General features: G+C 33.9%; 1 protein-coding gene across 5 annotated transcripts in view; it reads left to right on the plus strand.

Annotated features, from left to right (window-relative positions):
- LOC145241543 (exocyst complex component 1-like) overlaps window positions 1-21372 on the plus strand; it is a 128817-nt gene that overhangs the window by 11497 nt on the left and 95948 nt on the right. For all 5 annotated transcript variants that reach the window (XM_080104604.1, XM_080104607.1, XM_080104606.1 and 2 more), the window contains 5 exons: window positions 4952-5081; window positions 10408-10538; window positions 13493-13594; window positions 18168-18231; window positions 20740-20921. In XM_080104604.1, coding sequence (XP_079960730.1) covers window positions 4958-5081; window positions 10408-10538; window positions 13493-13594; window positions 18168-18231; window positions 20740-20921 — 603 coding nt within the window. In that variant the 5' untranslated portion in view covers window positions 4952-4957. The remainder of the gene's footprint in view (window positions 1-4951; window positions 5082-10407; window positions 10539-13492; window positions 13595-18167; window positions 18232-20739; window positions 20922-21372) is intronic.

Genomic DNA, 21372 nt, shown 5'->3' on the forward strand with positions numbered 1-21372 from the left:
TAATTTAATGAGTCAGTTCTTTTCAGAATTCTTGTAAATTGGTACCACAAAAGCAGTTTTCTATTAGTCAAGAAAGCATGATTCATTAATGCATTTGTTGAAGAGTTTGGAGAGAAATGGAGCATATTTTAAATAGTACAGCCAGGATGAGATTGGAGTCCACATGCTTTTGAGATGTCTAGATATTTTATGATATCATGAACTTAAAAAGGGGTGATTTTCAGATAATCTCGTGGGGTTTCTATGTGGCAGGACTCCCGTGCTCAGGTCAAGCAACTGACCTCTGACTTCTTTCGGAAACTGTAGCTCGTGATGTTTAGTTGTCTGGGAGACCTCCACATTAATTCTTAACACCTCTGTGTAGAATTCTGCTGAAAAGCAAAAACAAGCTTGCACACACTGAAAAGAAAGACAGAAAATCAGTGTTTTCTATCTACTAAAAATTAATTTCACAAAAATTACGGATCTTTTTTACATATATACAACGTTCAGTTACACATTTTAAGTTCACAAATCTCTCTCTTCGTCACTGGATTACTCGTCAGGATGGCGGAGAGGCGGGGGAGGGGTCCAGGTGTCAGGAGCTGTTTCTTGTGAGATTTCGGCGCAAAATCTTCAATCTGGCCAAAATAAACTGGGCGCTTGTTTTTATATTCAGGGACGGGGTGGGTCGGACAATCCACCCAACCAATCAGCGATATGTTTCCCGGGGAATTCCTATATACATTTGCGTGTGTGCACTTCCCCAATAGTCTTGAGTTTTGCAATCTGAGACCAAAATGAAATCCTCCTCCCATGACCTGGGAGGTCAAAACCTATCATTCAGAAAGCCAGTCTGAACGAGTGTTTTTCCAGGTTAGCCAGTACAAATCTCGTTCAACAATAAAATATGCATCTGTTTTTAACAATAAAAGAAATATATATCTATATATTTTAAATTAAGTATTTTTGACATCTGCCGTTGTCCGGGATTCAATTAGACAATCTTAGCATATTTACCCGGTCTTTCTCAGGTCTCAGTGGGGTCTCAACCTCCCCAATGGGGAGTAAATTGCTCCCTCAAGTCGATCATGTTACATCTGTCCGCAAAGGAAAGTCAGGGAGGGAGTAGTTTTCTAGCTCCAAAGTAGAGTTTGAGGCAAACTGATGGGCGAGCATGTTAGCTTTCTCGGTTGCCATGTGTAGAGTTAAATGTAATGATCAAAGAAGCAAGCGCCCATGTGTGTGTGCAGCTACTATCCGGTTCGATGAACACATCAGGTTGGCAATGGAGATGAATGTGAAAGTAGTGAAAAAAATGATTGTTTTATGTTGTACATTTAAAAAACTTCAAGTCGTCATTCATGTATATCTATACAAACTGTGACCACCCGTTTATTGAAGAATCTATGAATCTACGGTGGAACCACAGAAACTTGTAGATGTGTTGAATTTGATAGATGATGAGATGTTATCTGTAATCACTCCGAAACTCCTTGGACAAAAATCGAACATGTACACAGTCACCAAACAATTAGCAGAATATTTGTTATGTAAGGAACGTTCCGATCTGCCGATAGCAATTGTCCATTGTTGGAGCAGCTTGGAAGGAACCTCTGTCCGGTTGGATTGATAATTTCAAGGGACCTGTGGATCCAACCTATTCCCCATGATAGTATAACTGCGGATCTTAACGCTGATGCCGATAGTTCCAGCGCTCTTTCTGAGAGCTCCAATGAAGATGAAGTAGTTGAGCCAATCTTCTTTTATAGGAGTGCCCGCAACAAACGACCACGTCCACAATGCCACATGTAATCTAGAGACCAGGGGGAAGTGTAGAGTTGAATGTAATAATAAAAGAAGCAAGCGCCCACGTGTGTGTGCATTGTGTGGCTATACAACTTAGCTTCAAGTGGGATGTGAGAGAGATTAAAAATGGCGGCTGTGACTTTATAAGCTGTGGTCTCGTGGAATTGCACGAGATCACATCACCCACCATAAATAATAAAATAAATAAAATAAAATGCCTGTAGGCAGAGGTGAGGGGGACAGACACATGCTGGAAGTTAAGAAAGTTCTGAGGAGGAAATACAGTGACGAATTCTATCCGTGAACTTTTGTGTTTTTTGCTGTTTCTTTTTTTTTTCTCCCAAAATATCAGCCCATTTAACTGCATCATGCAAGCAACCTCGTGATTGTTGGATAGTGGGGGGAATTGTCAATTGCCCATTATTTACTACACTGTCGTAGATTTTCCAGAAATCATGAGTTCCTAATTTCTGTGCTTCAACGCGTTTTCTGGTGGTTTCGCTGTATTCTCTATTAGCTATTGCTACATTTTTCTTACAATTCTAGTTCTATAAACTTTTGTCTGTTTGTATTGCACTTGTGTCGGATAAATCTGCGGTATGCATGTTGCCTTTGAGCAGTGGCAGCTATGCAAGTAGAAGTAAACCATTTGGGAGAGAGGGGTTTGCTATAGAACTTCCGTTTGAGAACGTGCTATAACTGCTGCCTTGAACCATTCAGCAGTCTTATTTGTGCACTATTCTGCAGAAAGAAAAGATATTTCCCCATGGGGCATTTCTGATGTAATCTCTAATGGCTTCTCAGTCAGCCTTATTGTCGTTTTAAGCAATAGCTCTTCAACTTGGGATCAAGAGTTTAGAGTGATATCTATCATTATCACAGCATGATCAGCATTCCCGAGTGGGCAATGGGCATTTGTTACACGATCCTCAGGAACTGTTGTCTGAAATAGATCCAGAAGTGAGGCTTGCTGGTCCTGATGATCTGGGAGACGAATCAGGAATATTACTCTCTGTGTCAAGGAATGGAATATAAAATAGTTATGGATGATGTTACCTGCTGTGTCTGTAGTTAGAGAATCCAAGCCAATTATTGTGGTGGTCGTTAAAGTCACCAAATACATGTATTTGGACGTTAGTGTCAAGGGAGAGTGCTACATCTATGCCGTCAGAGACATGATTGATTAGAATATAGTTCTAGGTTGAGGGAGAGCGATAAAGAAAAATGTGTTTGTCAGAATCCTTACGACAAAGTGGAAGATAACCAGACATGTTAAAGATGTTAGAGAAGATGGACGAGTGCAAGTTAGTTTCAATTAGTGCTAAGATATCCGGGGAGTTTGCTAGGAGAAATGATTCTACATCATCGAAGTTAGTGCTAAGTCCATGGATATTTGTAAATGCAAGCCTCAAAGGTGGAACTTGGCCTTCGGGACAAGATCAAAGTGTAGTATCTATTCTTCAGATGCTGCACTTCAATTTCTTGTTCTGTCAGTGGAGGAAAAATCCTTCACGACTGAGTCAATTTTTATTTTTGTTCCTTTTCTCCACATTAAAAAACGACCCTGGTGTCTAACTCTGTCCCGTGGGGAGACATTGTAAATAGGAAGCCTCAAAGGTGGCAGCAAATTGTTCAAGTGTGTGTTTGGTTTGATTATTATTTTGGATTGAGCTGTCATTTCATTTGATTTCGCAGTTTCAGTTTAGGGTGAGAAGTGCTAGACAAAGTGGATGTGCAAAGCCACCAGTATGCAACACAAGTAGACCATCAGCCAACTTCTCATCTGCAGGAATGTGGCCTCAGGAATGCTCATCAGAGATAAGTGCAGGGTCATCCTGATATTATACAATTGATGATAGAGCAGCTGCTATAAGCACTACCAAGAGTTAGGGCTACTGTACTGTCAGTCAGAAACAACTGTCAAACTGGTACCCTCAAACCTGTCAGACTAAAGTGTCCCAGTCCAATCATGTTAGCACACGTGGTAAACAAGCACCCCCAAAATGTCCAGGTTTGAGGGAAAGGAATGAGGCAGATGTTGGAGACGGCATTTATTGCCCTATTCAGGGAACAAGGCTAAGCACTGGACGTCTCTAATGAGTCCCTGTGATCGTACCTCTGCTCTTGGCTAATAAGCAAAGGAGGAGTATGCAAGCCAGGTGATAGGCAGAGCTATCTACTCCTTAAATAATTGAAGTTTGCAAACCAGTGATTTGATAGTCACCAGCTCTAGGGAGGTTGTCGACCAGGACTAAGGAAGCCTGCCTCCTCCATTTGGTGTCAAGATGTATTAGGTCAGTGCAACAAGTTTACATATCACAGTTTTCCTTCTCCTAGATGGATGACCTAACCAGATCTACTGGTTCATCAGCACCGAGAGGGTTATCAAAGCCAGGTATTTCTATGCCCCCCCCCCTGGGTAGTTAGGATTAATCAAGTTAGTATCAAAGATAATTAGTATCTGCTTTGAAGTTACACTTTTCAAAATAGGATTAATATTGGATTATTCACATGTTTTGAGTCAAGGTATGTATGAGTATAGATGTGTAGATTTAATGTTAATATATACTAAGGTTTCGCAAGGATTAAATATGGTTTGTGGGTTAATAAATACATTGGAAAAAACTATAATATAAAGAGTTAGGATACGATTTGAAATGTGCTTTAGGTGTTAGTTCACCAGCACTTTCATCCATCTAAGGGAAAGAAAGATAGTTGCTACTTAATATAGATCACTTGAAATCTAAGTACGAACTATAGCTAATAAGTATCTATTTTATAGATATGATATAGAATATAAATATAAGTTAAGCTAATGCATGCCTTAGTAATAGAAATCTGTAGATGCTTTTTTTTTTTTTTTTTTTGTTCTTATCCAGAGTGCCCCTTTTTTGGGAGTTGGATTCTCCCCACATTAAAAACTGACCTTGTGTATAACTCCCCCCTTCATGGGGAGGCAAGTAAATAGGAACACCAGGCATGAATTCAAGACTTTAGACCCATCAGGCACGGATGTAAGACTTTAGCAACATTGGATATAAATCACTTAAATCAGTCTTCCTTTATATCTGAGTGAGTCCATGGTAAGCTAGAAGAAAGTGCTGACAAAGACCAATGTTATTGTCGTAAAAAAGTTTAATTCATAGTTTTTTAAATTTTACAGGTCATCATGACAGCGATAAAGCACACACTTCAACGGGAAGTGTTCCTTCCAGCTGAAGAGAAATTAGTTGGCCTCGTCCATGTAACAAAAGCAGGAAAAAAGAAAAAAAGCAGTTTCCTCTGTGCGGCAGGTGAGTGTTTTTTCATCCTTCAAGGTTTGAACTTGATATGTACTTATGTACACCTGAATAGGAGTATATCGTCTATTTTTCTGCCCCGTTGTCCAACTTTAAAGCAGTTGTCCAGATATTTTTCTCATAGGTCGGCCGGTACATTCGTTAAGTCTATTGTGGTGATCACCATTTTGACTTGAAGCTGACCGCTGTGAAGAAGGGATGAGAGAGAATAACAATGCTCTCAAGCTGACCTAATAACTGGAGCAATCTGTCCTCATTGCAGAAGGATATGTGAGGATATCCTCTGCGACTACAAAGAACTGAAACATAACTGCCAATCCTACTGATGAAGGCCAGCCATCATCATCATCATCAGGATGAGCTCTTTGCTCGGACCAATGTGACTCTTCCTCTCCAGAGTTTCCTGTCTTCCATCAGCTGCCTCAGATCTTCAGGTTTACAGTTGGCATTGTGTGCTGTCTGCTTGATGTACGTGAATCTAGCTCATCCTTTGCTTGCGCATCCGTGTCGTGGAATCTATAGCAATACATGTTTGCTTCTCACACAGTGACCAGCAAATTGTAGGCATCTCTCCTTGATGGTATTAGATATGGCAGGTAAGTTGCTATAAAGTTACTGCTTCATGGGATGATTTTGCAAAGGTATATTTAATACAGTTCGTAGCATATGGGTGTATGTGCCGTCTAGTTTTCTTTCCAATCTTTTGGTGAGTATCCAGGCTGTAGCACCGTATACAAAGGCAAACTCTACAACTGCCCTGAAGAACTGCCTTTTCAGTTTGTCATTTAGCCTTTAAGTCCATACTGAATGTAGCCCATCCAATGCGGCCCATGCTTTTGAGATGCGAATTTCGATATCTCTCTCTGTGGAAACTATGTTGCTGTCAGATATGTAAACTCAGCGACTTCTTTCAGTGTTGTTTCAACCAGAGCCCTAATGAATGGAGAAAGTGTGACAAACAGATGGAGAACTATTTTTGTCTTTTATATATCTGATATATTAAGTTATCTTGTTAGATTTTAAAAGTTAAGCCTAAATAGCATCTAAGCTGACAGATATTTGTTTCTGCCAGGCCAATGTTTAATTTTTGTTGCTGTATCTTGTTTAACTTTAAAAATTCATTTAGGTTTCTTTAGAAAATTATTCCAACGAGTATATTCTTCACTAATGCTTTTGAAAGAAAATATTGTTTACATCATTAATAAAAACACATTTCACCATTTTCCTCTTTATTTTCTTAATCAGATAATTATATTTTTTTCTTACATAAATATTAGCACATTCATTTCTTAACATTTATGGTTTATTGCTTTTAAGCCTTCAAAATGCTCATTAGAACTCTGCATATCGTATATTTATTTAAATAAAAAAGCAAAAGCTGAGTAAATCAATGTTTGTTTCCTTAAAGTTTTTCTTTCCTATATACTTTAATATAAAAAAAAACATGTTAAAATATTCCTCAGTTTTTGTAATTTAAAAAAAAATCCTTTTTAATTGTTCTAATTAATTTTAATTTGCAAATTACTCAAGTCATGTACCTCTTACTAAGTTTCTGTCTATTACTCATCCTCTCTCGATAAATTTTGTTTGACCTCTCCCACTTTTATTTTATACAATGTTTATCACTTTCACTTCTGTAACTCTCTATTTATTAATAGTCAATAGTAATAAACCTAAGGTACTCGTGCAGAGAGTGATCCGTGCTGAAATAACAATGTTATTATTTAAAAAGCCATTCTTAACATGGGGAGGGTAGGGTGTTTTGTACTTATTCTGTACTTGAACCTTACAATTGAATAAAAAAACATCTCATAAAACTTTAATTAAACGTGGAAATATGATTTAAAAAATAGCACGGATCACTCTGCATTAGCACCAAACCTAATTGTAAAACAGAGGATGGGAATAGTCTATTACAAACATATTTTTTAGTCCATTAAAAACAGGCAAAAGTTATAGCCCATTGACTTAAAATTAATGCTTTGTGCCAAATTGCTTGTTAAATTTGGTTAAATTTGTGCTCATTTTTGCATTAAATATTAATCCCTAATGGATACCGTAATACGTAGTTTATTGAAACTTATAACAAAGGTTCATACACTATTTCAGCTGGATTGGCCCAGTACTTTCTGAGAGAAAACTTCTAGAGTAAATGTGGTATTGTGGTGATCAATAGCTATTAATCCCTAACTGTGTATCAAACAGATACCATAATACTTAGTTCGCTGCATCTTATCATAACAAAGGTTCGTAGAAAATTTCAGAATTTTTACTTTTGTCGTTTTATTACCTCGCCGGTTGTAAAATACGCTCAAATATATCCTAATTTATGAAAATTTTTACAGAGCCAATTTTCTGTTGAATATTATATTGTACTTAATAAATAGTACCGATTTCAAAAGATTAAAATAAAAATGACATGGGTGCCGTCAGCTAGAATCGAAATCAAAACATTTAGCACTCCAAATGCATTTCCTACCATTTGAGCTATCGACAGATAGGAAAGATTTAGAATTAAACCACTTCAAACTATGAATAAAATGCACATGTGCAAAAGTAATAGAAATATGTTGGCAAGTTGAAATGGACATTTTGCATTTCAACTTGCTGAAATATTTCTGTACGTGTTATTCATCCATTTAAACAAAGATTTTATTTAATTATTAGATTATAAACCATCCTTAGTCAATGATTACTATTTCCTGTTAATTTTAGTGTTATGTTACCAGATAGTTTAAGAGTTTATCGGTTAAATATTTACACACAGGTACACGCACATACATACATCTACTGTTTTATTTATATTGAAAAAGACTTAACTGGCATTATAAACTTATTCGTAGTTTAAACTAGTGAGGGGTACCTGGCGTTGCCTGGGTGTTTGGAGGTGTGTGTGTGGGGGGTGGGTAAAAAAAAGTATGTATGAGGATCGAACTCGAACCGTTGAGGCAAAGTTGTAAATTAAAGTGTGAAAAAAGAAAACGTGCAACGTTAACCATTGCCCCACCGCGAGATGCTAACAGAAACACGTTTGAATTTATTTAATTACTTGGATTTAGCAGGTGCCCATTTTAATGAGTTAATGAGGTCAAGTTTGACTGCGGGATAGTATTCATTTACTGCTGAACGTTTTTTTTTTTCCCCCCAAGATGTTATAGGAAAAAGACTAACCCACATGCGGCGAGCGACAAATATTGAATATTTATCTTCCCGAAATCAAGCAAATTAAATAGACAGGCGAGCTTCGTTGTTAACTGTGAGATATTACGATTTATATGTGATATAAAATGTTTTAAAATGTGAAGCGAGCAACCGCTTCTCTGAAAAAAGCCTTTTGTTGACATACAGAAAAAGCGAACACACATACATACATACATACATTTTCGCTTTTATATATATAGACAATCTAACCCAAGCTCAGTGGATGACGCAGCAAGTCACATTAGTATCTTAATAAATCTATAATTACAAAGTAAATGAGTCAACTAAAACCATCATTTCAGATAATCATCTTGTGTTCGCAGTAGTGATGGGATGATTCCGATATTTTTCCTGATTCTATTTCTAAATAGAATCCCAATTCCGATTTTTTTTTTAAATTTCTAAATACTAGTTTGTATTATTCCGTCGGTTATTGACACAACTGAGCTGGAGCTCCACTACACCCAGGCTGTCCACTTCATAGAGGTCCAGTCCACTAGACGATTGAGGTTGGGACTAGTGTAGCCTGGTGTTGGGGGCTGGTCAGGTATCTTTTCCAGCCAAATGTCAAGTTGTTTCTTGAAAGTGTTGGGGTACACTCTCCTTATATTTCTTAATACGGCTGGAATACAGTTGAATGTTTTTGTACCACTGTAGGTGAAGCTGCGGTGGATGAGGGACTGGATCCTCTGTGTAGTCCCAACTGTGTTTGTTTTAGCTAAACAGTTGCATTTTTTTTTTTTTTAAATTTAATAATTGATAAATTACTGTAAAAATCTGTATAATGTGTGTGCCTATATTTTTGCAAAAGTAAAAATGCATTTATATGGGGAGTGTATACGTTACACAAGTAGATCTTTTTATTTTTTTCTCAAATGTTAAGAAAACATTTGAGAAATGGTAATTAATTGAAAATACTGAGACAACTAAAGGTTTACTTCTCGATTAATTATTTTCATTTGTAGTTTTTCACTTGCATCTTTTTTTCTTATTTATCCACTTGTGTCATTTTTAATGGTGCTATTGTAATTTAAAATCAATAAATATTTATCATTTTCTCATTAGTGCAAACAATGAAAGTTTTAAGCAAAAAAAAAAAAAAAAATTGTTTCTGAATTTTTTTAGATGAGGATTGATAGTTTGAATTATTCGGACTACTGTTCTCATCTTGAGTGTGATTTTCAGAATGTTTCAACCAATGCAACCTCCAACCTTGTCAGACTCAAAAATCTTTCTTTCAAACTTATGAATCTATACAGAATTTGTCCACAAGGACTCGTTGCATAACGAATAAGGTACTAAATAAAATTCAGTCCCAAGTGACACTCTTCTGAAGGTTTAAGGTTCAATCCTCAGTGTAGTGAGCAGTACTAAAAATGCAATTATGAATTACTTGAGACTTCTACACGGTCATGGCTGATAGAATGAGAGCATGTTATTCCCGTGGGTTAAATGAAAGGTTCCATTTGAAATTCCATAGAGATTCCGGCGTTCAACAAGATACACCCAGTGCTTTACATTGCGAGTGAAACAGTTGCATTTGCGAGTGATCTTTTCAAGTGGCAACTAGAAATGATAAAACGTTTATCTTTTGGTGATTGTGTTTTTTTGTTTTTGACACCAACAATCTTCCAAAGTCAATTGCTGAGTGAAAAATGTTTTTTCAACCTTTTTTATTTTTTTTAAAACAAACAAATTATTTAAACAATAAAAGTTTATAATAGAACAAATACTCTTTTGTTTTTTTTAACGAAGGCTGTTTAAGAAAAACATCTGAAGAAATTTGAATGTAAATCTCAACATAAAATTTGGTGCGTATTTAGAATTACACATTTAAAAAAAAAAATACAGAAAAAATCTTTATGATGCACACACTAGTCATGGAACGAAGATGTCATATTCCAAAAATCATGTGGGTTTGGCTAGTAACTTTTCTATTTGGCTAATAAATGAAAATATTCAGTTGTCTGTAGAGCCTTGACACCTGAAAAGGTCAGAAGTTACATCGACCTAAACATTTAAGATAAGAACAATAGTTTAAAAAAAAAAAAAAAAATCATCTTTTGAATCTGAAATTTTTCATTATCCCCAAAATTTCTGACTACAATTTTGTTTTTAGTGACCATTGACAGTCCCGTCCAAGCTCACATCTATCAACTGAAGAAGACCGACAAAGGCGATTCCTACAAGAAAAAGCTTTCATGGCTTCTAAGAGAACTGAAACTGGTCGACGGCAAAGATATCAACAAGGTATGTTTAAAACATTTAAACTGGTTCATTTCTAATAAAATATTTCCATTTTAATATTGTTCACATAAATCATTTTTGCATTAATTTCTTGCTGACTACAGCATAATCAATATCAAGTCTAATGTTGACAAATACTTGTTTAACTATCCTCTTAACTAATGAAATCCTGCATCTTCCACTCATCATTTCCAATACTCTCGTAGTATTGTTCATCAATCCAATTGACGATCTTAACTTTTATCTCGACCTGGTGCTACCAGATTAGGCTGTCTGAAGATATTGGCTTCCTGACCTAAAATGCACTAAACATGGATATTTTTTTCCTTTCCCTATGCAAAACTCAAAATGCCCGGGTGTTTGTAGGTGTGTGTGTTTTTGGATAAATGAAAAGAAAGATCGTTGGTTGTTTTAGAAAAAAAAACGAAGCCTTAATGCGCAGTTGGAAAATAGTAAAGTGTGAAAAAAAAAAAAAAAACGTGCGACCTGGCAGGTGCTCATTTTTGACGAGTTATCGACTTGAACTTTGAGTGCGGGACAGTGTTTTATTTACCGCGAGTCTGTTGGCTTCTTTTTTTTATACGAAAAAGCTTAATGCACATGCAGCGATCGTAAGCAATAGCCATTCAGCAGTTAACATTTTCTGTGGGACAATTTTTGATGAGGTCAATAAACCGGTTTGTTTGTTTTTAACTAACTTTGGGGAAAACCAGCTCCCTGTTTATTAGGGGTAGTGTCTCGTCTTGAAATGAAAGCTACTGTTTAATATGACGAAGCCGACATTGACCAAATGTTACATAGCTTTCTAGAGGCCACTGGCCCTGGGCCAGTAATTCAAATCAAGTTTTGCTTTTTTTTATACCGAAAAACGAATGCAACACATGCCGATCTGAAAATGTCGAATAATTAACGTTTCAAAGGCAAATTAAATAGAGAGGCGACCACCATTGTTAAGTCATAGATATTATCATTTAAACGTGATATAAAAAGTTTTAAAAATGAGCGACGGCCTCGACAATCCACCGGAAAAAAAGCCTTTTGAAGACATACACAAAATGCAAACATACATACATACACACATTTTCGCTTTTATATATATAGATGAAGTGCTTTCAATAACTTTCTAGACTATTTTGTACAGGCATTTAAAATTGTCGTAGACTTTTGAAAATTCAGTATGTTATTGCTATGAGATGACTTTTTATGATTTCAGGTTCAAATGAACCGCTAAAGCAGGAATTGGAATACACCTTACTAAAGCTTGATTGTCACAGCGGGTGAATTTCAAAAATGCAATCTGGACGTGATGACACTTTAGAAGAACAATATTAAAATTTTATTTTAAACTTGGAAAAAAAAATGCCACAGAAATGTATGGAATGCTTCACACTGCTTCTGCACCATCTTGTATGAATTGAGCATCAGTTTTTAAATAGCATAAGAGATCCAAGGAAAGGTGTAGGATGTGTAGGGAAGTAAGAACACCAGAGTTGATTGGCTAAATAAAGAATTTTATGGATAAGGAACGTTGTGTGTCTATAGAGACAGTATGTACACAGTTTGATGTCAGTGTGGGAACTGTACACACAATTATTCGCGAAGAACTGAAAATGTGTAAGATTTTTGCAAAGTTTGTCTCAAGGGTGCTCAGAGAAGATCAGACTATTTGACTAAGATGAGCATTTCCTCACCCTCCCTATACTCCAGACCTTGCTCCCTGTGACTTGGTTTTTCCCAAAGCTCAAGGAAAACCTTGGAGGCTGTTGTTATGAGACAAATGAGATGAAAGAGGTTGTGACGAAGATCATTGACACGCTCACACAAGAGGACTTCCATGGGGCCTTCCAGAAGGTGTTGGAATGGTACAACAAGTGCATTGCAGCCGGAGAAGATTACTTCTAAGGGGAGTAGAGTTTCATGTATGTACTATCAAGAAAAGTGCTCATATGAAAAAAGTCTTGAAACTTATTGAAGGCACCTTGTATATTTTTTTATGACATTTTGATGTAAGGAGCTAGAAAAAAAAAATCCTTTCAAGGTCAAAAACTAGCGAAAGATAAGTTTTATATGGATAGATTTCGATCCAGGAAATAGCAAGTCTTCCCTCTTTGTCAGAAAATGATGGCATAATCTCACACAAACAAATGGTGATATGCCATATTTGCTTCTTTTTTATGGGAGTCGCTCCAGGCAAGGCATGAAGCCACTTAATGTGAGGAGCTAAAAATAGGATTTCACTTAAAGGTCAAAACCTTGGTGTTTAATGGAGAGATGCTGATCCAGAAAACAGCACTTCTTCCCTCTTTGCCAGAAACATCATTCATGGAATGAGAGTACTAAGGAACAAAATAAGGGAAGTGATAATTGTGAGGCGGACGAAAATAAACCTAAGGTCCTCTTTCTACTCTGCATCATGCCTGCTAAAATTGATTGGTAATGTGTGTTGCATGCTGGACTATAGATGATATCTCCGTCAAATCCTTTATGGTAAATTAACCATTTGAAGAAGATCTGTTAGAGGGAAGCATAAAAGATAGATCAGACCACATCAGTTCTAAACAAACTTTATGTTGTAAATGCTGGAAAACCTTACTGAAACGGGAAGACGAATTATGTGTATATGTTTGACATGTTAAATGTGCAAGGCAAATATCAGCAAAGCTACAATGAAATGATTTGTGGAGTTTGTGAACGATGGTGAGTATTGGTATCTTCAGACATTGGAGAACTCTTCAGTGAAGAGGAAATTTATTCCAGACATGGTCCCCTCCAACTAATTACAAGGAGTGATGTTATTGTCAAGTTTTGATGTACAACTATATTGATAATTTTTGTCAATTTCCTTTGTATAAGCGTGTGACTAACTTATATGAAGAGCTTCTCTACAATATTCTCATTGTTATTTTGAAAAACCGATATTGTATAGATTATTCGGTATTCTTCTTCTTTTTCTTTAGTTTAATGAAACTGGTGAGTTTGATCTTCATTTTGAGAAAGCTTACAAATGGGTCGCTAGCAGTATCACGGAGAAGTCCAGTTTTATATCCTGTCTTTGGAGGGTAAGTTTTTAGCAACTTTTGTTTTTTTTTGTAATGCTTTTTTTTATTTTCAGCAGGAATCTCATTTCAATTTTTCATAAAAAATAAACCAAATTCATATATATATATCTTTTATATTTTATAGAGGGCATTAGACCTGTAGTCTAAAGAGCAAAGTTTATTTTAATGTATTAATATTTAAAAAAACAAAAAAACAATGCTTATAGTAATGTAGATATATAATAAGCTCAATAGGTATATGTGTAATGCTATGACCCTTTAGGCTGTGATCATAGCATAGTATCTGTTAACTGTGGCAAGCGGGGTCAAGGGTCAAAACATTATTATTATTGTTATTGTATTCTTGTTAATTGATTTGAGCGACGGATGGTCGCTGGATCAATTATTATGATTAGAAGAATAAACAAATTGCGAAAGAAATGATTGACGTATGAATCGCAAAAAGAATGTGAAAAAAATATATGTAAACATTATTTTGGGGTTTTGAATAAACAAATAACTAGGTGGATTAGATTGGTATGAGACACGTAATTAGGTGACGTGGGAGAACACGTGATGTAGTTAGTTTTGGAGAGAGTCAGAGAGTTGAGGATTGACCACCAGAGCGGACAGACGTCTAGACAAGGGTGGACAAGCAGCTGGGAGCGAGCTGTATGAAGAGAAAATGTAGACTAACTGCAGATCCTGTGAAAACCATTTGAGGCAACTGTAATAAATTTATATTATAAAAATATAAAGAGTTGTTTTAATGGTTTCACAAATAAGAACAGTTGTCTCAATTATATGGTGCTGATCGCTTCATGGTTCGTCACGGAGCAGCAGGAAGTTAAAAGAACTCTTCAAGAAAAAGGTACGAAGCATATATTATTCTTCTTACATATGAACTGTAAAATTATCCCGTGCAATAAGTCTGATACAACATGACTCGGTTTACACGTCAATATCATGTCCCCTGGCTAAACAACATACATACGATTTATATGTTTATTATCTGTCTGTTAAAAGAACGATATCTTACATCGACTATATAACACATGACACATTTTAATATATCATCTCCTCCAATATAAACCAATATACAACATATGTATCCTAGAGCTATATTAATATTAAGTATAAAGATTGATAATTGTAAATTATGAATCCGTTTCAAAAGGATAAAACAAACAAAATCAAATAGAGTGTACGATCGTTTTGGAAATGATATTCATTTTATTAATTGACAATAAACATTGACAATAATTGACAAAGACTTTGTTTTCAAATATCATCTCCTCGTCAGCACAAAAGATGACACCAAAATAAACTAACATTTTTGTAGTAACAAATGCTATATGCGATGATGTTCAAAAACAGAGTCTTTGTCATTTATTGTCAATGTTTATCTTCAATTAATAAAATGAATATCGTTTTCGAAACGACCATACACTCGATTTGATTTTGTTTGTTTTTTCCTTTTGAAACTGATTCATAATTTAGAATTATTAATCTTTATACTTTATTTATAGGATGTCTCCATAAAAAAATGTACTGTAATGACATGGTTTATAATGTTATCAACGTTGTCTGGACAATAACAGTCATCAATTTGAACATTTGTGAAAATGATTCTTCAATTACATTTGTCTTCTGTATTCAAACTATTTTGTTTCAGTCCGTGTCTATAAGTAAAGGTTTTTATCATTCAAAGTGTGAGTACATGTTTTGAGATACCCTGGATGTGAGTGTGTATGTATGTGTATATATATATATATATATATTTCACTACACCAATGAAGACTGAAGAATCGGCCGAAAATTATGCACCTGTAAAAAAAGTTTTTTAATTTTTTTTCATAATATTGTATTCCTGCACGTCAATAATTAAAAATGAATAAAGAAAAGTGATAAACTTTTACACTTTTCGTATTCTTTTTTATACATTTCCATTCATATATATATATATATATATATATATACAGTGCCGGCAAAAAGAAAGTCTGCACTTGTAATTTTTTTCAAAAACTGCAAATTTGAACTAAATTTAATGTAAGTGTTTAAACAACCTATACCTCATTTGATTCACCTTTTATTCCTCTATAATTTTACATGTTCATATTTGATTTTTTAATTGAAATATTCTAGTGTTCACGTCAATTAAAAAAAATAACTTCTAATTGAGGAGGTAAAAAAAAAAAGTCAGCAATAACAAATTCGCTTAAAACAGCTTAAATTATCAGACTATATTTTCCCTCTTCAATTTGAAGTTATTTTTTTAAATTGACGTGAACACTAGAAGATTTCATTTAAAAGTCAAATATGAGCGGGTAAAATTATAGGAGAATAAAAGGCCAATCTAATGAGGTATAGTTTGTTTAAACAGTTAGGTTAAATTTAGCTTAAATTTGCAGTTTGGGAAAAAAATTACAAGTGCGGACTTTCTTTTGCCACCTGTGTAGATGATTTTTCAAGCAAGAACTATATATCTATATGATCTGAATATTCCAAGCCTGAGAATATACATAACTACAATTGGATGTTATGGATTTTACTCAAGTTTCAACTAAATTTGTTTGGATTTTATTACTGTCTAAATACATCTTCATACATGGACTTCAAGTTGAATATCCTTTGTTGTTCTGTATATATATATATATATATATATATATATATATATATATATATATATATATATACAGTATGTGGATGACTATAATGGTCCCTATCTTGGGTTGAGCATATTGGGAAGTGATATACAAATTGCCATTAGCGTATTAAGCAACACTCTTTGTGTAAGCAAATACAGCGGAGACATTTGGACGATGTTAAAACATTGTTAATTCATTACCCTCACAGCAGCAGCCGTATAGCGTAATGGTGAGAAGCCTTGACTCATTTGGGCAGTCAGAGTTCGATCCTGGCTTGAGGCAGTTGCTTGTCTAGCCGCACTGATGAACTGTGAAACAGCAAAACAGTACTGTATATGGATGACTATATAATCTTTAGAATATTACTTCTCTCATACTTTGAACTTTCAATTTTTGTGCTAACCAGGAAAATTATAGCGAGTCTATATAAAAGTTATTTTTCTAACTATTTTTCCTCCTGAGAAAACGCGCTATTCTTTGAAACCTCATAGAATAAAGAAAAAAAAAATCTTTATTTTGTATTCCTTGTTTGAATGATAAATGTTGTAAATTGCAAGATTTTAACTTTAATATATATATATATATACATATATATATATATATATATAAATTTAATAAATATTTCAAATTTATGTTTCTGAAATTTTTAAGATGAGGATTATTTGTATTCTTTGAACGACTGTTCTCATTTTGAGTGTTATTCCTCAAGTTTGACAAGCTATATCTGAAGAAGGTCAGAGGTTACATCGACCGAAACGTGATGAAAATAAAACTCTAGATGAAAACAATAGTCCGAAGAATTCAAATAATATGAATTTCAAAATTTACTAACTTGTATGAAATAATGATTTATTGATTTTCAGAGATGAACATGGTATAGACTAGTGAGATTCATTCCTAAACTAATTAACCAATCATTATGAATTTTGGAACACAGCTGCTAGGTGTAAGGGAAGGTGGTTATAGTCAGCTAATGTACTTCCTAACTTCTGGCATAGATCTCCAGGAAGCGGTGAGAAGGCAAATCAGTTCCTTCGCTTTTTTCTCTAATGCCTTTATCTCCCCTGTGCATGTATTTTTTTTTTTCTTATGTTTTTCCGATTGTTCTTTTTTATTTAATAATCATTGAAAAGTTTTTTCGGCCTTATTTTAATTAATAATTATTGAAATTATTTATTTATTTATTTTTTAAATTATTAAAAACACTTTTTAAAATCTTTTAAAACTATTTTGGAAATATTATGTATTGGATACATTTCTTTTTATAATGGTTGAAATTTTGTTATTTTGATTTCAATAATTTTATTTTATACTTTCATAAACATATTTATTATATAAATTCAAATAAAAAAACTTATTTTTTAAATTTAAAAAAACATTTTATCATCTATAATTATAAAATTTCAAATAAAATAAAACTTATTTTTTAAATTTTCTTATTAAAAGTGTAAATAAAGAATAATTGCGTTACTCTCATTTTTATAATTTTTAAAATTTTTTATTGTTTACTTTTAAATAATGTCTTTTTTATATTTAATTTCAATAAATCGGTTCACAATAGAAATACTGAAGAACAATAAAAGTGAAGGAACTGATTTGCCTTGTCACTGCTTTCGGTAGCACTACGCCGGAAGCTAGGAAGCTGACTATAACCAGTGCAGCATTATTTTTTGATTTTAATCTTTCAAATGAGACATAAGTGTTGCAAAACTTCTCTGTTTGGAGAATTTCATAAAAGAAAGAAGTCATCCACTAGGAATTAGAAACAATCTGCTTTGGATAATGTCGACAATGTTCAAGTATTTCGAATTATTTGGAAGTAAAAGCTGTTGATCACTTGTTAAGCTTAATGCAACAGATTTTTTTATAAGCTTCTTGTTTGATTAATTAAACATTTATTTTGTATTTGGAATATTTTTTTTCATTTTTATTAATTTTTCTTTTAGTTGAGCCAAAGATACAGAGTTCAGAAAGCTGAGTTTTCAAGCATTCCAAAATCTTTATTGGAAGGTAAAAAAGTAGATTTTTTTTTTTTTTAATATTTACTATTCATGTATTATTATGTCCTCATCTCCAACATTTGTTATGTATTTTACTTTTAAAATTTGGAAGAATCAAAAAAAACAATTCATTTAATCAACACGTTTAGCGATTATGATAAAATTAAAAATTTAAGCATGACAAATAAAAATGAAAATTCAAACTTAAGCGTGACAGATGAATAAAAATATTATTTCAAACTTAAGCATGAGAGATGAACGAAAATATTATTAGTCCCCCGACAAAGGAGGGATTGGACCTACTAATTCACTCTCGTTCATCCATTTGTTTGTTCGCATTTTTCTCAATAACCACGCCTTAGATTTAAAAAAAAATTTTGCTCAAACATTAGTCATGGTGAAAGTCAATTTTTGCCAGAGCGGATTTTCCATTATAACTCTAGGGAGCATTATAGGGGTAAAATTTCCCCCCAAATCGTTCATCCATTCATTTGTTTGTACTTTTCTCAATAACCATGCCTTGGAGTTTTGAAAAAATTTTGCACAAACATTAGGCATGGTGGAAGTAAATGTTTTACTCGTGGAGGGGGACCCTGCATGCTCAGCTTGTTTCAACTTTAAGCATGACAGATGAATTAAAATGTTATTTCAAACTTAAGTGCGATAGACAAATGAAAATCATATTTAAAATGTAAGCATGACAGACTACATGAAGGTTGCCAGCATCTATGAGTAAAAATTGTGCTCTGGAACAGAGTAGATTCAATCTTTATTCAGCTTAGTCATCAGTGTACGTTATCTCCTTCACCATGGCTGCCTCTCGACAGTAACAAAACAAAAAAATATTTGGTGCTTTTAAAAAATGTCGTTTTAAGCAATAAGAATATTATGTACTTAATTGTCATGTTGAAAATAGTAATATATCCAAAAATTATGAAAATTCATAAAGTAAAACAATTGCTATTGTGTTTTTAGTAACATAAAGTCTATCGCTATAGACAACAAATATTACAGCCATAAATAAGTAATCTAAAATATTTGTTTCAGAGTTATGTCCCCTGCATGTAGACTTACTGTCTACTTTATACGATCTAAGAAAAATGCGATTTTACCCAATTATTTTGTAAAAATTACTTTTAACTATGAATAACTTTCTAATCAGTGATTTTTTTTTTTTTTTTTTGTGTAATTTTTTAATATATTACTATTTTCAACATGACAGTTAAAAGTAATTTTTATGGAAAATTAGGCAAAATCGCATTTTTCTTGGACGTTATAACACACTGGGGACATATAATATGGTTTTTCATTAAAACAACATATTGAAAAAAATCGAAATATTGTTTCAAATTAAGGAACAATAACCGGTTGTGATGTTTCTAAATTTTTAAAATGAAAATTTATTATTCGAACTGTTGTTCTCATCTTGAGTGTTATTCGCACAACATTCCGGTCTTCAGACCTTCTTCAGGTGTGTCTTCCCCTGGAACTGACTGGTTGTTTCAAGGTTAAGCCGCATGGACCACGGCATCTGCATAGAAATACAGACAAACGATAAAAGTGAAAAGACTGATTTACCTTGTCATTGTTTTTGGTAGCATTATGCTGGAAATACGTTAGCTGAATATAACCAAATATTTAATATTCACCACCATTTCAGTTTTTTTTTTTAAATAAATCTTTCCCATGTTAAAAATTGATCTTGTGACAGAAAACTTTGGTTTTCTTATGATTGTTTACAGATGCCATGTCTGTGTGCAAAGCTCTACCAGTGCCAACTGGAAGCTGTTCCTTTTGTTTTGCTTATTTGGTGGGACCCTTAAAACCTAATTGATCCTCTCGATCTAGTTGTCAACATACACCAGTGCTTTTCAACCTTTTCGCTGGAGCGGAAACCCATGGAAACCTTCCACTGGCTAATGGAACCCCTATGCAATAATTTAGTTGTCTTATGCAAAAAAAAAAAAAACAGCGTTTAAATGATGAAATGAAATGAAAATATTCTCATAGTTTTTATTTCTTTTGGTGTTGACTATAATAAGAATATATAAAAACAAACCTAATAGTGGCAAGACAAATTAATTTTTCAAATGGAGCAAGGTTAATTATGTAAAATTTAGTGCATTTAAACAATAAATTTAAAAAATATAATAATGAAATAAATTTTTAAAATTGAATTTAACATTCTGTTTATGTGTTCTTTGTTCTAATTTAGAAATTGCTAAGTCCCTGGACTGTACTGGTAGAACCTTAAGGTTCCGCAGAACCCTGGTTGAAAAGCACTGATGTATATTGTAATTTCTCTACAAAAACATCGATATGGTTGACCTTAATCGCTCACACTCTCTTGACTGCCAAAATATTGGACATCTGAAACCCCTCTATCATTTTTCAGAAATATAAAATCAGCATGTGAATCAGTTCCAGGCATATTAACAAATGAAACGTATTCAATATAGCATTCTTGAAGTTGTTCCATTATAGGAATCTAAAAATTATGTGTTCATTTCATTTGCAGAAGTGTCACGGCCGACTGGACAAAGCCAGATTGTTCCTGGAATGGTTGATGAGGATTACCAAGCTCTATCGTCTAAAGAAGAGTCCGATCTTGACCTTCTCATGTCGGAATGCCAAATGGCTATCAGCAATGCAGAAGTTTTTGCTGAAAAATTATCAAAGCAATTGTCTGTTTTGGATGGAGTAAGTAATGGTGTTGGTTCTTTCTTTGAATGAATGTGAACTTTGTTTTTGTTTTTCTTTATCATCTGTATTACCATCAATATGTCTCAGTGTTCTTTAAATTGATAACATCTTTTTTTAAATATTGTATAAATAATAGATAGCAAAGACCGAAACATCTAATCTGTATTTGGTTCTTGTCCAGAATTTTTTTTTTTTTTTTTTTTTTTACATAGGCATCACCACATTATCAAGGCCCAGAGGCCACTCAAGGATAAGGGTTAAAGAGTGTACAGTAGAAATTGGACAATATAGTAATCATTAGTAATGAAAATTTGGTAAATTTGATAACTTATATGGAACGGCTCATCAAGAACTTATTTACCTTAGACTTGAAGACAACCATATTGTAGTTAGCCGGAAAGCAGGAAAATGGAAGACAATTCCACAGGCGTGCAGTTCTAAGAAAGAA

This window comes from Euprymna scolopes, chromosome 20, assembly GCF_053919585.1.
Source record: "Euprymna scolopes isolate OS-2025 chromosome 20, ASM5391958v1, whole genome shotgun sequence".
Taxonomy (NCBI): Eukaryota; Metazoa; Mollusca; class Cephalopoda; order Sepiida; family Sepiolidae; genus Euprymna; species Euprymna scolopes.